Raw genomic sequence first — 27,076 nt, forward strand, 5'->3', positions numbered from 1 at the left:
TTTGTTGAATTTCTCCCCGTCTTTAAAGATTATGCACATATAAAAGGATGGAGATGGTATAGCAAGAAAAACAAGGGGAGCAGTTATCTAAATTAACAATTTTGAATGTCTACCCTTTTGGAGAATTTTTATGTTTCTCCATTTTAGGAGGAAACTTTAAAAAAAATTTAAATACTCTTGTAAACAAAGTGAAAAGAAATTACCTGTGAAGTATGTACAATGAAAAATAAAAACTGTTGCTGAACTTTTTAAATTTTAAGTATTTTTATACTACTGTCACAGTCACAGTCCTCCCATTGTTCATCGATTTATTCGAGAGGGCCCAGTAACGTCTCCATCGTGAGACTTGTTGTTACTGTGTTTGGCATATTGAATACATCACAGGTAGCTTGCCAGTCTTTGCCGTGAGGGCGAGATACTCTCGGTAGCTTGCCAGGCTCTCCGAGAGGAGTGGAAGAATCGAACCCAGCTCTGCCAGGTCAGCTGTGCGCAAGGCAAAAGCTCCAATCCACTGTGCTATCACTCCAGCCCTATACTATATTTCTCTCTAAGTAAGAGGCTCTAAGGTGAGCGGGCATTTATCTGCAGTCTGTTAGAGCAAGGCATGTTAATGGATTTAATCTGGCCATTCTGAGACCTTTCAGAGAAAACTGAAGAGCATTTATTTAAAAGGGTGCTTTTTAATATAAGTTTTTAAGTATATTTAAAAGAGTTCCTGAATGCCTATAATTTTTAGACAATATTTACATTACTTCTAGTACAAAGACACACATATTAATATGCATAACTTTTAAAATAAAGAGAAAGCCCCTTGTAAGGAGTTACTATTATTCTACTGGCATTATTTATCAACGTTATTTTAGTTTTATGTAGTAACATAACTTATGGGGAACAATATGATCTATATTCTTTGTAGGAATCATCCCTGGTGGTATCTGGGGTGTCACCAGGTCTACCCCAGACAGTGTTCAAGGAGAGAATATAGTGCCAGAAAAGGCATGAAGGACATTATGCATGCAAGACAAGTGCTTGTCCCTTGAGATTAATTTCGTGTTCCTTTATGAAAATTTCATGAAGACAGAAAGGGGAAGTTCTTTTAACATTCCTAATCCAACACTTGAAAATAGATTTAATTTGCTTATAAGTCTAAAGAGAAAGTAAAAATATCAAAGTCATAAAATTAAAATCTTGGCATATTTCCTTATGAACTCTGTTCTAGTGAAGAAATGCTGAAACATTTATGACAACTGTACTTTGAGTATTAAGCATTCATATAGTTACGAATCTCTAATTTAAATATTTCACAGTAGAATTTTGATTGTATTAATACATTTCTGCATTTAACGCACATTTGGGCATGTTTCCCACACATTTGCCCTTTTAATTATATAGTGAAAAATATTCTGGTGATATTCATAATTGTGTGCCTATATTTATGAATGGAAAGATTTAGAAGTAGTAAGCTCTCCATGACGTATTTGATGTGCCAAACACAGTAACAATTGTCACAATGGAGATGTTACTGGGCCTGCTCAATCAAATCGATGAACAACAGGAGGACAGTGACAGAAACAGAATGTTTGCGGGATCTGAGAGATAGTATAGGACGTAAGGTACTTACCTGGCATGAAAGTGACCCCAATTTGAATTCCTGGCATTACATAAGGTCCTTTGAGCACTGCCAGGGATGACCACTAAGTATAGAACCAGGAGTAAGCCGTGAGCACTGCCATGTGTGGTCCCCAAACAAATAAAAATGTGTTAATTTTTGCTATGCTTTAACAAATTTTTAATCAATTTATGTCATAGTATATTCTATACTCAGTCAAGGATTAAACATTTTTTGTTGTTCTTTTGTTGTGGGGCACTCCCAGCAGTGCTCAAGGGTTACTCATGTCTCTGTGCTCAGAGATCACTCCTGGTAGGACTTAGGAGGGACTCAGGCTACCATATGTGGTGTATGTATTAAGTTTGGGTTGGCTGCTTGCAAGGCAGCCTCCTTATCACCGTATTATCTCTCTTTCCTAGTATTTTTGTTCTCTAAGAACTGCTGGTGTGTGTGATATACAGATCTCCTATTTATTTTTCCTGGTGATTTTACCAAGTGGAATATTGTTCAACTGTTGTCTTAACCATTTTGCACCTCAGTGTCAAATTCTAATGCTTTCTTCACCAGTGATTTTTGAGATCATATAATGCAGCTTAAAACGAGTCAATGCAAGAAAATGTCAATAATTTAGCAATGGTCTGATTTAGATTTACTTTCTCTTATAGAAGACCCAAGCCATTTTCTATACTGAAAATTCAGTATCCTTTAAAATTTAACTAACGAATAGTGAGAGTTTAACTAAAAATAACATGGAAAATATGTGACATTCACATATTTCAAAATTAAAAATTGAATATAACATATTAACTAAACTTTAACAAGTCTAAAGAGTATAACAGAGAACTAAAGTGTCTGTCATAGAGGTAGGCTTCAGGGGTGGGGCACGATGGAGAGAGTGATAAGAATTAAACTGGGGACAATGGTGGCGGAAATTGTGCGCTGGTGGAAGTATGGGTGTTGGAACATTGTACGACGGAAATTCTGTCATGAACAATTTTGTAACTGTGTAACTCATGGTGATTCAATTAAAAAAATTTAAATATGAATACATTTAAATTGGTCACTGACCACCAGTTTAAACTCACATTTTATAACTTTGTACTGGAAATGTTATGACTGCTCAGTGCTGGCTCTTGAAAGACAAGTTAACATTTTAATGAATACAAAATACTATCAATAGAATAAAAACTCCATTATCTGTCATGATTCTTTGTAACTTGTGATCTTTGTTTCTTTTAAGGTTATAAAGTATTATTTCTTAGATGACAAATTTAATTATATAACAGTGCAATTACTGGGACTGGTTAAAAACAAGCTGTTTCTACCCGTACATGTAAATATGTGGTAATGATTGGTATCAATGCCAAGGCTTACCATTCTGATTTAATTAACCAGGGTCATTAGTAAAGCTTTATTTCCTATTGAAGTCTTTCTAAGATACTTAATACTAGTACCAAAGTTAATTTATACATGTGTTTTATTTTTAGGAAGGGGGTAAAAGGGAGTTGAGGGGGAATATCTGTCTGTACTCATGGTTTACTCCTGACTCTGTGCTCAGGGGTCACTCCTGTCAGGGTCAGGGGACCATATGTGGTGGTGGGGGTAGAATTTAGGCCAGCTTCACACAGAGCAAGCTTCCCATCTTTTAGTAACTCTTTATTGCTTCAGCCCCAGTATGATGCTTTTAGATAGCTTGAAAAATAGGCACGAAACTGCAATATTTAACAATGTCAATAAATTCAATTAGTATATCCCATTTATAACTTTGGGGAAATTCCCAAGTAGTATTAGAAGGTCCAGGGCCTCTCTTAGTAATTCTTGACCAGCTAAACTGGTCAATTTAATGTAAAGGAGGGCCTAAAGTTGCTGAATGCTTGCTCAGACTCTATGTTCAGAGGGATTATCTGGTTCACATTGGCCATGCTTTGGGGGTCTCCCATATTGCTTGGGGGAGTCTGGTATTGGGCATCAAACCAGGGTCCTTCACGTGCAAGAGATCTCTAGCCCCACATCCTCTATAACTTTAAAAATATTACTGTGTTTATAGAGGCACACACCTTAGAACTATTGCCTTAAATGTTCAACAGAAGACTCTGAAGGATGGGTGCTGTAAGTTCCCAGTTTTGCAGAATCTGGCTTGGATGAGGGAGGAAGGAGCACTGGAATTCTCTGAGAACTCACCACCTACCCCGAGTATGGAGCATAAGGAGCCTCTCTTATCTGAGAGGAAGTGGCGGCCTTGAAGGTGGAGTTTTATAAGCTGCCATCCTTAACAAGCTGAGAGGTTTAATCAGCGGATGAATAGTGGTTTTGACCTGAGAGCTCTTCAGGCTGTCCTCCAAAATAAGTTCTCATGGAAAAAAATCAACAAAGTGCTAGGTTTACACTCTCCACTTCTTTTATTTTAACACAGCCATTTCATTTTGCTCCCGAACAGAAACATTTCTTTTTATGGAAAATAAAGCACTTAATTTAAAGTGATCAACACAATCCTAGCTAATAATGTTACTAAGCATCTCTTTTAAGTTGAATCAGTTAAAGAGACTAAATTTTAGGGAAGGTTAAGGTTTCAATAGAAACTTGTTGTTTTCAGTAGAAGGACATAAAAGCTAAAGAGAAGAACCCATGTGTGCGATTTGGATGTTCACCCAAGTTACTAGTATTTTCCTATTTTTTTTCTACTCCAATTTTTTCTTCATGGTTTCAAAGAAATTCTGGTCTAATTTGTTCCTTGTCCTGTTTACCTTGGAGAATATTTGATTTAATTCTATGACTTTTTGCAATGAAATGCTTTAGTCTCACTACTAATTGGGAAAGACCTCTGCTTTTGAGCATCTATCTCTCTTGAAGAAGAATCCAAGACTGCAAGAAAAAGCAGTATTTTTTTAAATTATTTTTTATTTTTTATTAGTGAAACTCCATGCGGTACCGTTGTTGACCTTACAAATTTTTGTGCTTGGATTTCAGTTATACAATGATTGAGTACCCATCCCTCTACCGGTGCCTATTCTCTCCCAGCATCCCTTCCACCCCTCCCCACCCCTCCATTCCACCCCACCCCTGTGGCAGGGCATTCCCTTTTGTTCTCTCTCTCCATTTGGGTGCTGTGCTTTGCAGAAGAGGCATTGAGTGGCTATCATGTTTGGTCTATAATCTACTTTCAGCATGCATTTCTCATCCTAGGAGGGTCCTCCCATCACCCTGTACTTAGTGCTCTCCTTTCTATCTGAGCTGCCTTCTCCCTCAGCATGTACGGCTGGCCTCCAAGCCATGAAGTGAACCTCCTGGTACTTATTTCGGCTATTCTTGGGTGTTAGTCTCCCAATTTGTTACTTTATATTCCCCAGATGAATGCAATCTTTCTATGTCTGTCCCTCTCTTTCCGACTCATTTCACTTAGCATGATACTTTCCATGTAGTATCACTTGTATGTAAATTTTATGACTTCATCTTTTCTAACAGCTACATAGTACTCTACCGTGTAGATGTACCAAAGTTTCTTTAACAAGTCATCTGTTCTCGGGCACTTGGGTTTTTTGCATATTCTGGCTATTGTGAATAGTGCAGCAATGAACATAGAAGTGCAAATGTCATTTCGACTGTACTTTTTTGCCTTTCTGGGATATATTCCCAGGAGTGGTATTGCTGGGTCAAATGGGAGCTCAATTTCTAATTTTTTAAGAATCGTCCATACTGTTTTCCAAAAGGGCTGGAACAGTCAGCATTCCCACCAGCAGTGTAGGAGAGTCCCTTTCTCACCACATCCATGGCAACACTGGTTGCTTTTGTTCTTTTGGATGTGGGCCAGTCTCTGTGGTGTGAGATGATATCTCGTTATTATTTTGATCTGCATCTCCCTAATGATTAGTGATATAGAGCATTTTCTCATGTGCCTTTTAGCCACTTGGATTTCTTCTTTGGAAAAGTTTCTGTTCATTTCATGACCCCATTTTTTGATGAGGTTAGATGGTTTCTTTTTGTAGAGTTCAACCAGTGCTTTGTATGTCCTTGATATCAACCCTTTATCAGATGGGTATTGGGTAAATATCCTTTCCCATTCTGTATATTGTCTTTGTATTCTGGTTATTGTTTCTTTTGAGGTGCAGAAGCTTCTTAATTTAAAATAGTTCCATTTGTTTATTTCTGTTTCCACTTGTTCGGTCAGTGGAGTCTCGTCTTTGAAGATACCATTGACCTCAATATCCTGGAGGTTTTGCCTACCTTGTCCTCAATGTATCTTATGGATTTTGGCCTGAGGTTGAGATATTTAATTTATTTTGATCTGACTTTTGTGCATGTTGTTAGGTCAACGTCTATGCCCATTATTTTGCATGTGGTTGTCTAGCTTTGCCAGCACCATTTGTTAAAGAGGCTTTCCTTGCTTCACTTCACATTTCTTGCTCCCTTATCAAAGATTAGATGTTCATACATTTGGGGTGGTGTGTATGGATTTTTTTAATTTTAATTAATATTTTTATTTAAAAATAAAGCCTACTCGGATTGGAGTCGAGCATCTTCCACCCAGATCCTCCAAATTCCAGTAGGCGGGGGTCACACCCACTACCTGGCCCCTTGGCGCCGTGTAATCCCATCAATGGCCAAGACTCAGAAACTATAAAATCCAGCTCCCGGAACCGTGCGGCCGCATTCGCGGCCGTACGACATCTTATCAGGACATCTTTTTATGACATCTTATTATCTCATTCCTACTTTGGACAAACTTGCAGGCTATCGAATGTAGCCTGCCCACAGGGCAGAGTCTGACAAACTCCCCGTGGCGTACCAAATATGTCAAATACCAGTAACAATGATGGGTCTCATTCTCCTAAAGAGCCTTGAATATAATCTCAGGGCTAGGATGAAAGAGACGTTACTGGGGCCTGCTCGAGGCAATCGACGAATAACAGGATGATGAAATGAAATGAAATGAAATATTTTAATTAATTAATTAATTAATTTTGAATACCCAACCCTCCACCAGTGACCATTTCCCACCAGCATGGATCCCAGTATCCCTCCCACCCCCCAACCCCCATCCCCATCCCACGCTGTCTCTGTGGCAGGGCATTCCCTTTTGTTCTCTCTCTCCTATTGGGTGTTGTGATTTGTATAAGAGTTAATCCTGATTTTCAGGGAGAAACGTTGGATGATTTACTTTCCATTGATGACTTTATATATAGGGAGATGTCACGAGGCCACGGAAGCGGCTGCACAGTTTGGAGTAAAAGTCCTGGTTCCTGCATACTTGAGTTATGCTTATAGAGGCTCATGGTCACCGGGGTTCCATCTGGAGGAGGCGGGATGTGGCACTACCCCATCTGGGACTTCCTGGTGATCTCGGCTCTTTTTGGGACCTGGTGCATTCTCTGGGAACTGTGGAGCCATCCAGCGGCCTTTCTTCTCTGTGGCTATGTGCTGTAAAGATGTGTAAGGATAATTTCAACCTGTTCCATTGGTCTGCAGCTCTGGCTTTGTTCCAGTACCATGCTGTTTTAATTATTACCACTTTCTAGTTTTAGGTTGGGGAGGGTAATGCCTCCCCATGTCTTTTTCCCAAGAATTTTTCCCAAGAATCTTTTCTCAAAGAACCAGTTCTTGGTTCCATTGACCTTTTGGATTATTTCCTTGGTTTCCATATTGTTGATTTCTGCCCTAAGTTTTATTATTTCTTTTCTTTGGCCAATTTTGGTTCCTTTTGTTGGTCTTTTTCTAAAATCTTGAGCTGTGTGGTTAGGTTATCTATGTAGGCCCTTTCTTCTTTCCTTAGGAAAGCTTGCGATGCTATAAATTTTCCTCTTAGCATGCCGTTCATTTCATTGAGTTTTTTTCACTATATCCCAGCATTGCCTTCGGGCTTGGAGGATTTCCTCTGATAGGTTTACTGTAAATCTAAGGGGGGCTTCTTTGTATGTGATTTCCTTCTTTGACCTTGCTGCTTGTAGTATTGTGTCTCTGTCCACAGCATCCATCGTTTCTGACTATGATATGACTTGGAGTATTTTTATTCCGGTCTCTTTTAGCTGGCACCCTTCTGGCTCCTTGTCTCTGGATGTCTGCATTCTTTAACTCTGGAAACTTTTCAGCAATGATTTCTTTGACTGTGGCTTTTTCATTGGGATTGCCTCCCTGTCCTTCTTGTACTCCAATGATTCTAATGTTGTTCCTCTTGGCAACATCCCCTAGGTCTTGGGATCTCTGTTGCTCATTTTCAAGCTCACTGATCCTGTCTTCAGCTGTATTCATCCAACTGCTAAGTGCACTTACTGAGTTTTTAGTTTTGTCTACTGAATCCTTTATTTGTGACACTTCTTTTTGTAGCTTTTTTATTTCTGCTCTCATTTCTTCCTGTATTTTCTCAACTATCTGTTCTATTGTTTTTTCATTTCTTCCTTTAGTTTTCTGGATATCTCCTCCATTGATTTTTTAAGTAGACCCTTGACCATCCTCTGCATTTTGTCTCGGAATTCTTTATCAGAGAGAGCATATTTGTGGATAACCCTGGTTGAGGATTCGGGACTGTTTTCTTCATATTCTCCTTGTAGTGGAGAATTTCACTGTTTCTTCATACTGTTTTGATTGTCTAGAGGTAGAACCCTGGGATTCACTATCACTGTTCCCTCTTATCATGGGGAAGGATTCTGGATAAGATCGATCTATGGTATTCACCCTTCTTCCTTTCTAGAGTCTGACCTTCCTCTCAGTCAGGCATTATTCTTTGGCTTATAATGGGCATTGAGTGAATCTTTGGAGGAGGTGCTCTTTAAGATTGGGCTAATACAGCTCCTTTCGTACTGGTCTTTTTTTAGAATTGGAGTAGGCAAGGCGAATATTGTTGTGTTGTAGTTGAGGTGGTCAGAAATTTTTCGTTGGTATTAGGCCATAAAGGGTGGGATGAAAGTCCAGAATGCTGGGAATGAGAACTATGTGGCCCTCCCCGAGAGGAACACGCCCACTGTTGGGAAGGGCACGCCCCCTACGTAGTGGTCACGCCCCCAGCCGGTTCCAGGGACACTCCCACCCAGGAACCTGGAATGGAGGAGCGGCGGGAAGAAGAGGGGCGGGGTTTGGGAAAGAGGAGCGTTCTGGCTCCCCCAACGAAGCTGGAATGGTGGGACCCAAAGAGGTGAATGGGGTGTCCAGCTGCGCTAGGGCAGGTGTTCCCCAATGTGTGCTCTGGTTGCCAGGCGGAGGAGGTCCAGAGGGGGCACAGGGCTGTGGGAGCAGTATTTACTCTTGAGTAAGGTTTTATATTAATTCTAACATAGAATGTCATAATGTACATATATGTATGTACATATCATATGTAAATACACACATGAAGTCTTTTTTTAGTTGGAAGTGAATAATTTTTAACTTTTTGAAAAGAGTAAAAAAAAACCCCTGAAGATAATTTTAATGAAAAGACATGACATTTAGCATTTCCTGACTTTTATTAATATTAAAGATAACTAATGCTACTCAACTACTACTTCTATAGAGGGTCTATACGATTTACAAATGATGCTAATTACACATATTTAATTTAATTAATGTAACACATAATTTAATATATAACTTGTTTCCAATAATATGAGGTCAATAATTATCACCTAAAGGTAAATTAGCTTGGTTAGTATTTTACAGATCATTGATAGTAGTACAAAAGTTGAGTCTAGGGCTATATATATAAACCAAGGCCCCGTCAGGAATAAGAAACCAAACAGTAAGTTATATGAGAAGTATATAATAAAAAATATTTTGCAGGAGTAACTCTGGTCTCTATGGAGTGAAAAGAATTCTGCAAATTGGGAAGGGCCCATATACCCTGAAGTCTGTGGCAGGGCACTTATGGCAAGAAGAGTGCTATAGAGGCCCTCTCGCCCACTTCAGGATCCAGACGTTCTTTTAAAGGGCATGGGCTCTGGTGGAGGGATAGGTATTCGATCATTGTATAACTGAAACCCAAGCACAAAATTTTGTAAGTCTACAACTGCACCCCATGGTGCTTCACGAATAAAATTTTTTTCAAAAAAAAGGGCATCAGGGAACTACTGTGGCCCAGAGTATGGCAAATATGTTCTTTGAGGCACCGTGTTAGGGGAACTTGCAAGAAAGCCACTTTCTGAAGTTCTAGGGATACAAGGTGTCTAATTGCCATGGTATGTTCCAGAAACCAGTTGAGAGAAACATCCAGAACCAGGAAGACCTTTTTATCCCTTTTCCTTCTGTGGAAAATGATTTAAATTGTGAAGATGTTCTCTGTGGAAGATAATTTAAATTGTGACTATGGGAAGGGAAAGATATTCAAGTATCATGAGCAAGATAGTGACAAGTAGATTTTGAGTGAGGGGATATTGCTAACTTGACACGCTATCAACAGGTCTTTTTTACACACTGATTGGATCATGGTGCATTATATTTGATGTATCATGAAATATAATCTTATTTAAATAAAGGAAAGAGGCAGAATAGGAGAAAATGATAAGGGAGAAGAATTAGGAAATAGAGACAATATAATAGGATTTCACAAGGATATTTACATCAGCAGTGCTTTTCTTTGATATGTTTCTAGGTATATCGGTGTGGATAGTCTTACTTTGAATCTTAGAACACAGAACCAAACTAAAATTACAAACAAGATGCCTACAGGATATGGCCAAAAAAAAGTCACGCTATTATAAACCCTTTTATATTATAATATTATGTGTATTGTCCTTTTGAATTAATGTTCCCATATCCCTGGCATACATTCCCAAGAGTGAAGTTGTTGGTTTATATGGAAGTTCTGTTCATAACTTTTTGAGATATCACCAAACCATCTTTCAGAGACTGAACCAGTCAGCAGTACCACCAGCTTTAAATGAGTTCTTTTTTAACCCAGTGCTTATTGTTTCTGATTTGATTTTAAGAGTTCCTTCATTCTTAATAGTGTGAAGTGGTGTGTGGCAGTTTATCACTCTGAAGCATGTTGGTTTGGCGTCCCTGACCTCCATCTGCAGGAGTCTGTCTCAGAGACTGAGACAAACATATGGAACTGTCCAAGCTTCAGGTTTGTCTGCAGTGAGCTCACAGGCTGGCCAATTATTCAATACATCGCTCACATGTTGCTCCAAACTTGTAAGCCATGGTTTAAGTTGAACAAGATAAGAAGGACGGTTAGTGAGCACATCAAAATTCAATATGTACATTAAGAGCAGAGGCTGGGGATATTTCACATAGCCAATCAGGAGTCACCTTTAAAGTATAAGGTTGCTACAACTTCCTACTCTACTTTAGTCTGTTGCCCTCTATATCTAAAATACCTGAAAATGTTTTATTCTATCCTTTCTTGGGATAAAGTATGCTTGCTTGTGAACACACAGTTGCTCTGAGATCTAAACCGCTGACCCAGGGGACTACGTTTTCCCACATTTCCTCACTTTTATTTTTCAAATGAGGCCTGTTAGTGTCATGAAAACTTTGCCTCTTCAGGGTGTTTTCCAAAGGTTAAGAATGATGTCAATTTCTGAGAACAGTCCATTAGATTGGGGGGTGTTGGTGCCATCTTCTGACCTAGTACAGGCTCGTGATGTTGCAACAAATCATCAATAATTTGTTGATACTGGCAATCAACATTATCAATGTTGCATTATCAATAATAATGCAGTAGTGTTCCAGTGACTGCACAGTCCATATTTTAACAGTATCCCGAATTCAAATTTTGTGGGATTGAATTAATTCCACCAATCCAAGGGAGTGTGCCCACTCCTTTATTTCTAGTTGGTAATTAATCATTTGCTGATGCAATATAACTTGAAGTCTGTTAATCATTTTGGACAAAGTTGGGTGGAATGCCATGCATAAGTGTTTTTCTACTTCAATCCAAAGCACTGATTGATTATCTGGGAGTGCACTCATCTGAGCGTATATTTAAATAAGGTCACATAAAAGTCTAGATTGATAATAAGAGCTTCTTGCCTTAGGCTGAGATACTTTACTACTAACTCCAGTGCTTCTAGTAGAGTGAGGATTTTCTTATCAATGAATGCTTGAGTTAACAGCTCCTGGGTAATGTTTTCTATAATCCAGTTTACTAGGACAAACATAGTGTGCCTTAAGAGTTACCAGCCAGCGCAGATGCTGGCTACTTGCTATCATTGGGCTAGGTTAGTATTTGTAGGATATATCATAGTATTCTGCATATTAACTAGCTAAGTAAAATTACTTTTCATGGCTTAAACATATGTACTGGAGTGTGAGGTATTCCCTGATTTTGTTTTCCTGCTCTCTCAAGGCCAATCTCTATGATGGTAGGTGTTGCGGGTCTAGTAGCTTTTGTGCCTCAATAGGGCCACATCATGTTGTTGATTCAGCTGTAGGGTCTGTAAACACAGTATGAGGCATCTCATTGCCAAATGGGGAGGCGGGGGAGTTCCCTTTCTCATGTTGCCTCATGGTATGGTTTTGCCTTTCTTGTTGGGAGTCACACAGTTGTTCACCTGTTGCATACCCAGTAGGTAAACTCAAGCATCCCCTCTCCCCACGTTAATCCCCCTGTTCCTGGCCAGATATCTATCAGCAAGAGTGCAAAAAGAAATTCGAAGAGAAAACAAATTGTCAGCAGACTGTGCATGTTTTTGTGTAGCCAAGAGACCTTGAGAATCAAGGTTTAAACATTTTTAAGTAAATAAAACATTTTAAGAAAAATAATGTATGATTTAAGACATAATTATGTTTCAGCACAGGAGGCTGTGGTGGCTGGCTCACTTCAATCTCCCTCTTTTTCATTCATTCTTTCTTTTTTTTTTTTTTTACCAAGAAGAGTTTATATAGGTAGATGTGCTCTTTCTAGTTTCACTAACCAGGTTGAAAGGTTGAATGTGAAGGTGCCAGACCATGGTGCTATTGAGGTTTTGTGATGCCAGGGAACACCAGGGCCAGCTGATGATGGATTTCAGGGTCACAACTGGCAGTGATTGCTGTGGGGACATGTTCCCCTGGTTTTCATCTTATTGATAGTTTACAACATGTGTGCTGACAATCTGTGTAAAATTAATGTAGCTTATTGGTTATTACCTTCATATATAATAACTAATTTATAACTACTCTTATAACTTATTTATAACTGCTCTTTTAAATTAATAGCGATCTCTGATATTAATAAAGCCCTTACTATCTAATTTTTAAAGGCATTTATATGAGCAGTAATATTTTTAGAGAATTACATATGGCTAAATAAAATATATGTGAGGTCAGATAGAGAGGACCATGGGGAAGGTACTTGGAGTTGCACATTGCTAACCTGACTTTGATCTCCAGCACTGTATATGGTCCCGTGATCCCCACCAGGTGTTGTCCCTGAGCACAGGCCCAGGCGTAATACTTGAGCATTGCTAGGTGTGGCTCCAAAACAAGAATTACATGTGTCAGCAAAACCATAAGCATCGGAATTATTAAATAATTTAATAATTGTTTCTGTAGTGATGATAGACCTTAGTGGAAGATCATTGGTACTTAAGTGACTATATATTGGAGGAAAATTATTAACCTGCACTCTTAAAAACATATATATTGTTGTAAACCATTAACTAAACATTAAATAGAGACAAATATAAATCAAGTAATATTTCTTCACTTAAGTAATCGTATTAGAAAAAAAAGAAACATACTGGTAATTTTATGTGTTTAAAATGAAATTTTAAAAATCTTTTTATATTTTATAGGACAGAATGATAGATACAATGAAGTCATCAAGAAGAATGTTGCCATTGAAATGTTATTTACACTCTATCCTCCTCAAGGAGCCCAAGTGAAGGAGAATAAAAGATCTGTGTCAACTTGGTTGAGACCCATCGTAGATGGGGAAGAAGGCTATAAATATATAGGTAAGATACTAAACCTTATTATTTTCTTTTTTACTACAGAAAAATGGGAATGAACTGTATATAACCTCTATGACCACTTAGATTATGTAGATTGTTACATCACAAAATCACAAATCAAAAATCATCCTGTTATTCATCTATTGCCTCGAGCAGGCCCCAGTAATGTCTCTTTCATCCTAGCCCTGAGATTATATTCAAGGCTCTTTAGGAGAATGAGACCCATCATTGTTACTGGTATTTGGCATATTGGGTACGCCACGGGGAGTTTGCCAGACTCTGCCGTGTGTAGCCTGCCAGTTTGTCCATATGTAGCCTGCCAGTTTGTCCATAGACCCAGTAAATTATTTTCATCTTTGTTTGGGGAGGGCCTGGGGAAGCTCAGCAGAATCCTGAGCAGTGCTCAGGAGATCTGGGGACACTCTTGGTGATACTTAAACCAGCCGAGTGACCCTGATAAGTCACTGCTAAGGTCCAGAAACACAGTGCTAAATATCAAAAGAGTTATGCCATGTCTGAGAAAGTCATAATCTTGTATAATCATAAAAGCTAAAAACTTTTAAGATATGGAATAGGACCAATATGCCTACTTTTACCACTACTCTTCAATAGAGTTTTGAAATTCGAAACAAGAACAATTAATTAGGGGATAGAAAAGATTTTAAAATATCTCATTTTGATAAGAAAAAAACAAGAGTTTTATGTTTGGTGTCTGACAGAATAATATGCATGGAAATCACATTAACTGCACAATATTTGTTAGCAATGAGTTGAGTGGTGTCGGCCTATAAAATTCATAGATATAAATCTGTTGGATTTCTATATGCAAGTTCATTTCTATGTGAGTTGGATAGAAAGGAAATTTAATTTTTTTTATTTTATAAAGTATCTTTGTATCACTGTATCACTGTCGTGTCATTGTTCATCAGTTTGCTCAACCCGGCACCAGTAACGTCTCCATTCGTCACAGTCCTGAGATTTTAGCAGCTTCTCCTTGTTCGTCCTTCCCAATGCTACCATATTGGAGGCTCTTTCAGGGTTAGGGGAATGAGGCCCATTACTGTTACTGTTTCTGGCATCTCAAATACACCACGGGTAGCTTGCCAAGCTCTTCTGTGTGGGTGGGATACTCACTGTACCTTGCCAGGATCTCCAAGAGAGCCAGGAAATTCTATGTCTCTCTCTTTCGGGAGCTTTGTTTTATAGTCTCAAGATCTTGGCCGTTGATGAGATTACATGGTTCCAGGGGCAGTTGGTGGGTGTGACTGACAAGCTACTGAAAAATGGGGGATCTGGGTGGAGGAGACCCAGTCCCGATCTGAGGAGATATCAGCCATGGGTCCCACATACCTGGGTTCTTCTGCTGGTTCCTTCATGTGTGAGGCTCATCGGAGCATGTAGAGAGTGGCCTTGAGCATGATTGTGGCTGGGTTCTGGAGGTTTTCGGCTACCGGGGTTCTGTTTGGGGCAGGGAGGGAAACTCAACCTGCTCCCCTCCAAGGGGTCCTGGTGATTTTATAAAGTATTTCACAATATTTGATTGCATTTAATATTCAAACACCAATCCCACCACCATTACACCTTCCCACCACCATATTTCGGGTGTTTCCATCCTGAACCCCAATCCCTGACCCAAAGCGGAACCAAAATAATATCATATTTCTAAAGTTGGTTGCCTCCTACTTTGAATCCTATCAAATGTGTTGCAGTACTCTTTGACTGTGGGTACAGTGTGTCCCATGAAGTGTCTTGAGATTCAGGGAAAGGTTCATTCGTGGGTGAGGCTTGGCCCGAGCATGTGGGGAGCAGCCATAAGCAAGGTAGCAGTTGGGTTCTGGAAGAAAAGGGTAAATTAAGGGGTAAATATAATGTACAATTGCATAAAAATAATAATATACTTGGTAGTAAATGCAATAAAAAAAACCCAGCTCCCGGAAGAGAACAGTGCAGTCTCCTGCCCCCACGCCTGACTGTCCTCGCCGGGGCCCCTTGAAGGGGAGCGGGTTGAGCTTTCCTCCCCGCCCCGACCAGGGCTTCGGCAGCCAAAGACCTCCAGGACCAGCCACCAACATGCTGAGACAACTCTCCGCACACATGAAGGTACTGGCAGAGGGACAAAGCCACGTGGGTTCCGGGGCCAAGATCTCCAAGCCTACTCGGATTGGGGCCGAGCATCCTCCACCCAGATCCTCCAAATTCCAGTAGGCGGGGGTCACACCCACCAACTGGCCCCCTGGCGCCGCATAATCCCATCAACGGCCAAGACTCAGAGACTATAAAAACCAGCTCCCGGAACCGCATGGCCACATTCGCGGCCACGCAACATCTTATTATGACATCTTATTATCTCACTCCTACTTTGGACAAACTGGCAGGCTACCGAATGTAGCCTGCCCACACAGCAGAGTCTGGCAAATTCCCCGTGGCATACCCAGTATGCCAAATACCAGTAACAGTGATAGGTCTCATTCTCCTAAAGAGCCTTGAATATAATCTCAGGGCTAGGATGAAAGAGACGTTACTGGGGCCTGCTCGAGGCAATCGACGAATAACAGGATGACTTGTGATTTTGTGATTTGTGAAATGCAATAAAGGAGTTTAAGACCTATACACTAAAAACTAAAGGACATTACTAAAGGAAATCGAAGACTCAAAGAAATGGAAAGACACTTGGAAATCGTCAAAGAACGTAGCTAAAATGGCCATCTGATCTAAAGCAATCTATGTATGCATACAGTCCATGTCAACACATCAATGCCATTTTCTCAAGCAAATAGAACAAACAATTCTAAATGTTTTATGGAACAACAAGTGACCACAAATAGCAAAAGCAATTGTGAGAATAGCACTATATCATATCGTCCCATTGTTCATCTATTTGCTGGAGCAGGCACCAGTGACGTCTCCTTTGTGAGGAGATGCTTCTGGTGCTTGTTGTTACTGTGATTGCAAGATTGCTTGTTGTTACTGTGTTTGACATATCGAATATGCCATGGGGAGCTTGCCAGGCTCTGCCGTGTGGGTGGAATACTCTTGGTAGCTTGCCGGGCTCTCTGAGAGGAATCGAACCTGGGTCGGCCGTGTGTAAGGCAAACACCCTACCGCTGTGCTATTGCTCCAGACCCCCCCCCCCCAAAAACAAAACAAAACAAAAAAATTGCTTTTAAAAAAAGAAAAAGAAAAAAACTTTTATCCTGGCTGGAAAAGAGCCCAGGAGTCTGAGCACAGGTTTTAGTAGAGAAATGCAAATTGCTCTACTAAAATGCTAGTGAGAATAGCCTTTATAAAACAACAACAACAACAACAACAACAACAATAAAGATTGAAAATGACAAGAGTTGGTAACAATATCGAAAAGAAGCTGCTATGATACATATATGTGATGGCAGTTTAAATTAGTGTGGACTTTATGGAAAATGGTATGGAGAATCCTTTAAAAGGAAAACATGAAAATTCTGTAGATCCCATCAACACTACTTTAAGAAATTTAGTCAAAGAATATGAAAACACTTGTTCAGAAGAATATTTGTGCCCTTATGTTTATCACAACACTACTCACTTATGAAATCAACCCAAATGCTCATCAACTGATAACTGAAAAAAGAAGCAATGGTATACATATTCAAAGGAACAGTAGCTTGCCATTAAAAAAATAAAATTGTGCAACTTGGACAAATCACTGATCTTGAGATGAGTATGCAATGTGAAATAGCAAAATGAAAGAGAATTACCAAGTGGTTTCACCCACATGCAGAATATGAGCAACCAAAGTAAGAGATCTGGCAGCAACTTCATGACTCAGTGAAAAGGATTATGTTTACCAAACAAAAAGGAGAAAGTGTAGGAGAAAGAAGCAGAGACATGTTTGAGTGATGGGATGGCACTGAAACTTTAATGGAGGAGTCTAGTGGGTACTGCACACAAAGCTGGACCCCTGAAGTTCCACAAATGTGCACCAATGACAAATCAACAAAAAAGTCCAGAAAATGAAAAGTAGATTTTCTTACAGAAGCATGTCTCTGGTTACCTGGGATATGGGTCTGGAGGGAAAGTGAGGTGATGGAATGCAATATTTGCATGGATAGTTTATGATTCAGTGGGCATACACAAATGTTAAAATTTTTCAGGTTTCTTCTTTGTAATACATGTACAGCTTTTTACTTATAGCTCACTAAAACTGTAAAAAAAATCATTTAAATATACATTTAAAACACCAAGATAGTGAAATGTATATTTTGCTATTTTTTTTTAAATGATGTTATTTTAAAATTTTAAAACTATCATTTTGGAGCTAACCTGTAGGGAATTGCACATTTAATGTCTTTGCATTGATCAAGTGCATATAAAGGTGGATTTAAGTACTCAGTTTTCTGAGGACGAAGAAGAGAAGTAGAAAGAGAATTATGAGAGGAAAAAACTGAAGGCTTTAGGTTCTATGAGATGAATCAAGACTGCTTTGGGAACTTATCCTCTCTTTGCAATTTTCTACCTAAATTTTTTTATAATGTCATCTATATAGACTTAAAAGATTTGTATATATTGTTTGGACACTCTTTGTGGATATTGAAATCACATAAAAGTTTGCAAAGATATGTGCAAGTGGCCTTATGTTGAAATTGGCGGACGCCATTTTATAATGAATGTAACTTATGTGCTTATCTTTTCCTCTTTTAATGAGTGACCAGGACCTTGCTTCTATTTTAACTGCAGTTTTCTTGAATGGATTGCCAAGAGTTGCCACATTTGCCTTGAAAAAGATTAGTCTATTACTGAAGTAGTCTGTGAAACTCAGTAATTCCTCAACTATAAACATGTTAGGAATGATAGCTCTGAGAATTTATGTGTTCCAACATTAATACCTCTCCGTGTAAGCACTCGTGTCTATTGATTTTACCTTTTCAATTTAGAGACGTATTGTTGTTAAGAATTGAGCAGTAGTTAACAGAGTTACTGAATGCTGTATAAATAGCAGAGCTTGTTAATGATGTACTAGTGACGTTGTAGAACCTAACATAGCCAAAAAAATTCGAGTGCATCCTTATTTTTGTACCATAGTGGCTAGTAATGACTTGAATATAATTAGAATCAATTATGGAACAATTCAGAAGTCATAATTTGAAAATAGCAAGCCTGAAGTATTTCTTCTGAATAAAACTTTTATACTCTTAAAACATCAAAAATAAAAGCTTGAAAATAATTAAATTTTTTCAGGACCGTGTCCCTTGTTAAAATTATTTTCAGAAGAGCTGTACCAGAAAGTTAGTCTTCAGACATCTCTCTTTTTTTTTTTTTTATTAGTGAAACACCATGAGGTACAGTTATAGGCTTACAAATTTTGTGCTTGGGTTTCAGTTATACAATGATCAAGTGCCCATCCCTCCACCAGTGCCCGTCATCCATCACATGGGTCCCAGCATCCCCCCCCATCCCCCCCCCCCGTCCCATCCTGCCTCTGTGGCAGGGTATTCCCCCTTGTTCTCTCTCTCTTCTTTTGGGTACTGTGTTTTCAGACATCTCTTTGGTGATTTTTCTTTATGAGTCATCTGCCCTTGGGCTCTGCTGACTCTTGCCCATCATGAATATGCTGAACTTGTTCCTCTCCTTTAAGCTTTTATGACCTTGTTGGATTTTCAACCTGAAAACTCTCTATTCTATTAAAGAGTATCTTGTACTGTAACTCCTGGAATTCTAATGAGATTACCTTGAAAGGGGTACGTTAGCATTATCTTTCAAGGAAATCATTTAAAATGGTTCAATTACTTTCTCAAATTACTAGTCCTGGTTGAAATCAGATTATTGTATTAATGTAAGTTTCTAATTGGTTCAGATACTCATTAATGAACAAAGACTATTTTTTCATAAGTCATTTCCAATCCTTCATTTAGTAAATTTTACTTACCCTTATAATAGAGTTATTTAAGTCACCTAATTAATACTGGAATCCGATTTCCTGGTTTAATCATTATTTTGTAACCTATTATAAAAGTATAAGTTATCTTTTTATGTCATCACGTGTTTTTCATTGCCTTCTGGCAGAATCTAATACACATTGGTCACCTGAGTATCCCATCTTTAAAACCCTCACCAGTGCACATATCAGCCTTCACACTCAAATACATTTATTTTTTTTCTTAACATTTTTTCTTGTGATTGCAACTTTTTAACGTGCCACAAAGTAAAGGCTATGCATGGATTAATAAAACATCCAATATTCTGTAGAAGAGATTATTTAAAATATTCCTCAGCCATCTTTCTAATCCTAATGTCTTTTGGCACTCATCTCTAAGCCCTTTCACATTTCTCACTTCTTTTAAATGACAGAACTCAGAATCCAATATGACTGATAGATGGTGTATATGTCCTACTTACTACATATTCTGCTTATATCTTAGAATTTTTTTAAAGAACTCTTTAAATACATGGCTCAGCATTTACTTCAATCTCGATTCATCATTTTAAACTTCTCTTGGGGCCATATTTCTAGTAAATATTGGATGTGTCTAATTTATTTGGCCTGCTTACATTTGATATCCTGACAATACTGATTTTCCTTAAATTCAGAATATATTTATTACGCTTGTAAAACTTTTGAGTTTTGAATCTGTTCTTCAAGATATCCTGTAAGATTATTGTAAGTTAAAAAGCTCAAATCCTTATTGGAAAGAGACACCATGTCTTTATATATTTTACATTTGCTCAAGGATAAGAGGTGAACTTTATAATTTGCAAAAATTGAAAGGTACTGTGGCTATGCGTGCTTTGTCTATGATATACCTGCTTGCTTGAGGAAAGTATGTAGTCACTAAAAAATGAATTGAGAATGAGTTGTATTTTGTTTTTGGACCACACCTGGCAATGCTCAGGGCTAACTCCTGGCTCTGCACGCAAAAGAATGAATTGTGCTTTTCAGGTTATTTGCACATATGTCTTTGACCTTCCTTTAAGCCAATTGTTAACTGCTAGCCTCAACTTTCATTTTAAGGTTCTTTACTTTTCTTTGTTGGGGGCAACTGATATGAATATGTTTTTGTGATAAGTGTAACTGCTAATGGAAAAAAATAGCTTCTGTAGGTCCTGAATCAGTTAAAATTGTTATCATTCAGTATACTCACAGAAAAAAGTCGAGCATAAAGCTCACCATATATAGATTATTAAAATATTATTAAGGGGCTGGGGTGATAGTAGAGCGGATAGGGCATTTGCCTTGCACACGGCCTACCGAGGTTCGATTCCCAGCATCCTATGTGGTCCCCCGAGCATTTCCAGGAGTAATTCCTGAGTGCAGAGCCAGGAATAACCCCTGTGCATTGCCAGGTGTGACCCAAAAAGCAAATAAAATAAAATAAATAAAATATTGTTAAGATAATTACTTATATAAAATTCACATATTTATTTATTTAATCTTGTAATATATTTTCGGGCTGGAGCGACAGCACAGCAGTAGGGCGTTTGCCTTGCATGCATCCAACATGGCCAGCCGACCCGAGTTTGATTCCTCCGCCCCTCACTGAGAGCCCGGTAAGCTACCGAGAGTATCTCGCCCGCACGGCAGAGCCTGGCAAGCTCCCCGTGGCGTATTCGATATGCCAGACACAGTAACAACAAAGTCTCCAATGGAGACGTTACTGGGTCCCCTCGAGCAAATCGATGATCGATGGGAGGGCCTTTACTTTTTTACTTTACTAACATATTTTATCTGGTTAAGTTTTCAACTGTGGATAGTTTATTAACAAATTCATAAGGAGGTGACTCAACAATCTCATGTCCATGATCAGTGGTTGTACCCTGTGTTTTGTGATCAACACTTGCCTTCAACAACAAAATACATCCCCTAGTACACACACAAACATTTCTTAAAATTATAAATTAGGCCTTCTACATTTAATGAATGTGTGTTCTATCTGAATTCTATTTTTTCTTAAATTTCAGTGATCAAATCAGAGATATGTTTTCCATTCCCCCGAATCTAGTTTCTCCAAGTAAATTGGAAGACTTGAAGGCAGGATATATTAAGATGTGACATCCGGTTCATAAGTTAAGGAAATATAAATAGGCTGTTTACAATAATTTACTACTCAATATTTAACCACTTCATCTATTTGCTCGAGCAGGCCCAGTAACGTCTCCATTTTGAGACTTGTTGTTACTGTGTTTGGCATATTGAATACCTCAGGGGTAGCTTGCCAGGCTTTGCTGTGCGGGCAAGATACTCTAGGTAGCTCGCCGGGCTCTCCGAGAGGGGCGGAGAAATTGAACCTGGCTCGCCGGGCTGGCTGCGTGCAAGGCAAACGCCCTACCACTGTAATAGGATCAGTAGTTTATGATTTCTGCATCTATTCAGTAAACATTAACTAAGTGGGTGGCAATCGAGATTGAAAGAACCCAAAGCTCCATTCCTATATAGTAGTGCTCCCATTTTTGTTGTTTCAAAGCACTATAAGTGTTGTCACAATAAGATCCAGTGAACACGAGCCATGGGTCAAATAGAATGCTCCCAAAAGATGAGTTTCATAAAAGAACATCTCTAAATGACAAGAGATGACAGCAGCAATCAGCATCTGAAATGAAAACTCGAAGTTAAATTTAGCACGGAAGAGTTATGCTAGTCAATCAGTCTTATCAAGCAGGGCTGACTGTTGCTTTCACTTTGATTTTGGAGTCAAGAGCATAGCCAGCTCCCCAGACAGCGCCAACTACCTGTGTCCCCTGGTATTTACGTTCCTCTGGAAATACCATCTCCCAGTCCATCTCTATTTCTAAAAGAATGCAGCAGATGTGGTGGTATTTCAGTCTGACACTGGGTCATATAGTTTTTATGGCTTTTGCCGTGTTCTCTTGGATAAGCATCTCTGAAGAAAGCTAGCTGCCCTGTCATGAAGATGTACCAGCTGTGTTGTTGCCAGGACGGTGTATTGAGTGGGCTGTGGTGGTCTCAGTGAGTAATACCACGAACAGTGGAGATCCAGTCAGCCCCACTCTCCTGCAGCACAGTGACTGCCACTCCAGAGAGAGCCCACTGCACCTTTTGCAGAGACCAGGGTCTCACCCACTCACCAAATCTAACAGCATCACTAACTCCCAGAAACTGGAGGCTGACAAATATTGGTTATTTCAGATGCTAGTTTTGCAATAATTCTTAAGCCAATGATTGATGAGTAGCGTTTAGTGTTGGGTATAAGATAACGATAGGATGCAAGAGTATGGCTTCTCAAGAAAGATTTAGGGTTTATGGAGAGACATTCAAAAATGGTGAGGCTTTAGTTCATTGATTCAGTCTTCAAAGTAAGATCTCTCTCAGTTGTCTTTCAGAAGCATGTAAACTAAGACGAGTTGTCACTAGTCAGGTTAAAAACTAGTCTGAGAAATTATTTATCACCATGGCAATAGAAGTACGATTTATTGGTAAAAGAGATTTAAAAACAAATTGCATGAACTTGTTTCCATATTCTTAGACTTCTCCTGAGAGTATGTGTGGGGGTGGGGGTGCGGGTGGGTCGTGGGGGAGGGGGTGTTATTCTCAATAAATAGGCAGAGAAAGAAAAACAATAGGTTCAGTGTTAATTGATATAATAGAAGTAATTAAGTATAATTGTGAGTCTTGGTAAAAAAGAATATCTGTCACTATTAGAGATGGATTTATAAAGATGATGATATATGAGTTGGCTCTTACAGAATAGAATTGATTTATGAACTGAAAAAATAGAAGTGTAGGTGAAGAGATTAACACTGCATAAGAGATGATGTGGAAACTAATGTTTGAAGAAACTTTTTCTTTGCACATGCATATTACTAGTTTTTGCGTGTACAAGATAATATTTAACATGTGTGCAATGCAACAGGATGGTGAATTAAATTCGTTTCTTCTATATTCTTAGCAATTTTCATACTCCCAATGTAAGAGTTAACTACCTATGGCCCCTGAACTGCACACTACATACCTGTGACCTATTTGTTTTTGAATGGAAATTTATACCTTTTGGCCTCCATTCATTTTGACTACTCCCCCACTTCCTCTAATATCATCAGACTGTATCTTTTATTTATGAGGGTTTTTTCTTCATTTGTTTTGACTTTACATACCACAGTCAAGCAAAATCATAGAGCATTTATCTTTCTCTGACTTATTGCACTTCCACACTTGGATCAAGCCTTGAGGTAAGCCATGTGGCTACCAATGGCTAGCTTTCTTCTCTCTCTCTCTCTCTCTCTCTGGCATATGTGTGACATCTTTATCCATTCATTCATCCATTCACCAATGGGCATATAGTCTGCTTCCATGTTTTGGTTATTGTATATGATGCTGCCATGAGGATATATGTAAATCTATATTATTGAATTAGTAGTTTTGTTATCTTCAGATAAATACCCTGAAGTGGAATTACTGAACCATATGTTAATTCTATCTCAGTTTTTTTGAGAATCTTGAAAATCACCAGCAAGAAATAATGCAAATCGGGATGGGTATAGGATTTGGTACAGCCATTATGGAAAACATTATGGCTCATTGTGCTTTTAATTTGCATTTTCCCAGTGATTAGTAGTGTCTAGAATCTTTTCATTTACCTGCTTAAGAGGTAGTACAGTGCCTAGGGGCTTAAGAGGTAATACAGTGGGTAGGATGCTTACCTGTGTGCAGCCAACCTCAGTTTGATGCTGACACCAGATATTGTCCCCTAAGTCCTGCCATGGGCTGTGAACACTTCTGTGTGTGACCCAAGCTCCTACCCATATCAGACAGTTGAAAATATAATATTTACTTGGGCATCTCTCTCTAGTATTTCTAAAGCCTTTAATATCACATTCTAATTAATTAGTTATCCCCTTGTTAAAATTCTTAGCACATATTAAACATTTATGCATTAACTTCGCCATATAAATGTGTCAATAAAGTATTGCTATGGCAATTAAGCATTTTTTCCTATTAAAAATAAAGGTTCTTGGGGCCAGAGAGATAATATAGCAGATGTAGTACTTGCCTTGCATGCAGCAATACAGGTTTGACACCCCATATGGTCCCTTGAACTCCTCCAGGAGTGATCCCTGACCACAGGCCAGGAGTACAACCTGAGTACCTCTGGGTATATCCCCAAAACCAAATAAATAAATACACTTATTAATAATATAATAATAAAAATAAATTCTTTTTCCAACATTGATATATAATAAATGTTTTTATCTTCTCATTTTCTTCAATAATTACTTAAACAATAGTTATAATACAGTAAGGCATGTTTGTTTAATATTAAGAAAATTTAATTCCATAAAATTTAACTTAACGAGGAGAGGCAAAAATCCAAGATGAGATAAGAGCATTATTCACTCTATAAATCTTCATGGTTATGTTCAGTGCTTTATGATGGAATAAGAAGGTCTTAAAAGTAAATAAAGCAGCTTCCATTTCAGATGTTTATAACCTACACTGGGGAAATGATACAAAATGAACTACAATAGAAGATACAAAGTTATTTATGATTTCAAAAAGCACAGATTGTGTACCCATTGCCTGGTTGTGTAGTCTTGTGAGAATAATATGGGGAGGATGTTGCATGAGAGGGGATAGAAGTCATTCGGCAAACTTTAGTATCTTTGGCAAACTGTGATGGTTCCTCAATGAGAAATTATTTTACCAGAAAGAGTTCAGTCAGTGAAAAACTTGTCTGGGTGTATGACTAACTCTTCTAAGATAACTAAAATTTTTTAAAAATAATTTAAAATGGGTCTCTTGTTTACTAGACAAGTAATTATTCCCCCATCAATAGAATATCCTGTAACTGATTCTCATATATATATATATACATACATATAATATATTTAATATAAAGTGAATTAGAGAAAATTGTTGAACAAGTTATAAAAGGGAAATGTTTATTTCCTTTAATATAACTTATTTTTGTTATTTTGCCACATTTTCTTCCTTTGCTTTGTAAAACTACTTGTAACTAGAGTATTTAAACACAGGGACGGTCATCAAATGTCATTTTGTCCAATTCCTTTTTTTCTCTTCATGGGCATCCAGCTAGGAGTTAATAGAAATTTGTCATTTGAAAGTGAATTTGAAAGCATGCTGGGTTGTTCGAACCTTGACCCTAATTATAACTGACAATGATTCGAGTTCATGGTCTCCTTAGGCCCAGAAATACCATCACCATCATCACACACACACACACACACACACACACACACACACACACACATACACACACCAGCCTGCTCCTATTCCATCCTGAATTTTTATGAAAAATAATTTGTCTGGACAGAGTTAGAACCAGCATATCTGTCTTTGTGCTAATTATTATTCTTGTTGCTTTTTCTCAAACTTAATAACAGGCTCCAGGTTTTGTCCTTTGAATGGATTTCAAGGTGAACACAGTGAGCATGACCACTCACACAATTTGTGCTCTGCTGCGGGCATGCAGAAGAGACCAGGGTCTGGGTCGTTCAGCCTGATCCTAAACTTCTTCCTTCCTGTGAGCATGTTGAATCTTGGACTATGCAGTTTTGGCCCTTCACACATTCCATGGCAATTATAAGCACATTTTCTTTCCCTTTTTCCCAAGGACACATAGTAAACAAAAGAAACCAGCACTTCATCATTGGAATTCACATAAAACAAATGTGATCCTTTATTAGATGTAAACTTTAAGCTGAAAATCACTTAATACCTCTGCAAGAGAATCTTGTGGATGATGGCTTTTCCTTCACAAGATCGCAGTATAATGAGGTAAAAATGTTTTCACAATACTTTGGAATTTTTATAATTGTCCTCTGTATTATTTGGCTGTCAGTTAAATTAGAGCATTTGATAATTGTAGGGAGCTGATAAGACTTTTTGTTAAAGGTATGTCATTATGTTAATCTCAGTTCAAATATAGTTTGCCCGATTCCTGTTTGATTATATAATATTAGGAAAAATTAACTTGTTAAATAAGCCTACTGGGAAGAGAATAAAATTTTAAACCCCTTTAAAGGTAATGCTAGTTTAAAAAAATAGATAAGTCATATATCAAGAACTTACTTGATTCCATGTAGTCTTTAAGAATTAAGGGGAATTTTTACTTAAAGTCAACAGTGAATACGATTTATTTAGCTTTTAATAATTTTCATATTATAAGAGAATAGTGATGAACTTTAAAAATGTAATGTCTACTTAGTTTAATTTTACACAAAACACCTGGATACTAAAGTTATTTAACACTGCACAGACACAATTTATTTTTTTAAAATCTGATTTCTTTGCTATGTTGAAAGTATCAGGTATCCTTTAACAATTTTAATTCAATTTCTTTCATTTGTGCATGAAAGGGCTCTTTGACCATGGATACTACATATATTTTTAATTTTTTACATTCCAATAAATGTACTTTCCATTTAGAAAGTATAGACTTCTTTCTTTTTAATCAGAGTAAGTTTGACAGATGTCTTGACAAAAAAATAAAATAAAATGATCTATTCAGTCTCAAATGAAAGGTTCAAATCTTCATGTAGTTGTATATTCATTAATTCAATGAATATTCTGAAATTTCACCAGGAAACTGTAGAAATATAGAGATTTAATGAAGCATACACAAAGCAGAACACAGAATGTATTACTTTCTAGGCAATATATAGGTGAATAATCAGAGGTATT

At 38.1% G+C, this 27,076-nt stretch overlaps 1 protein-coding gene across 1 annotated transcript in view; it reads left to right on the forward strand.

Moving 5' to 3' along the window:
* Positions 1–27,076, forward strand: part of IQCM (IQ motif containing M) — a 289,143-nt gene that overhangs the window by 196,628 nt on the left and 65,439 nt on the right. Inside the window, exon 7 of the mRNA XM_056119031.1 lies at positions 13,291–13,452. Within this exon, the coding sequence (XP_055975006.1) occupies positions 13,291–13,452 (162 nt within the window). The remainder of the gene's footprint in view (positions 1–13,290; positions 13,453–27,076) is intronic.

This window comes from Sorex fumeus, unplaced genomic scaffold, assembly GCF_029834395.1.
Source record: "Sorex fumeus unplaced genomic scaffold, SorFum_2.1 ptg000039l, whole genome shotgun sequence".
NCBI classification, from domain to species: domain Eukaryota; kingdom Metazoa; phylum Chordata; class Mammalia; order Eulipotyphla; family Soricidae; genus Sorex; species Sorex fumeus.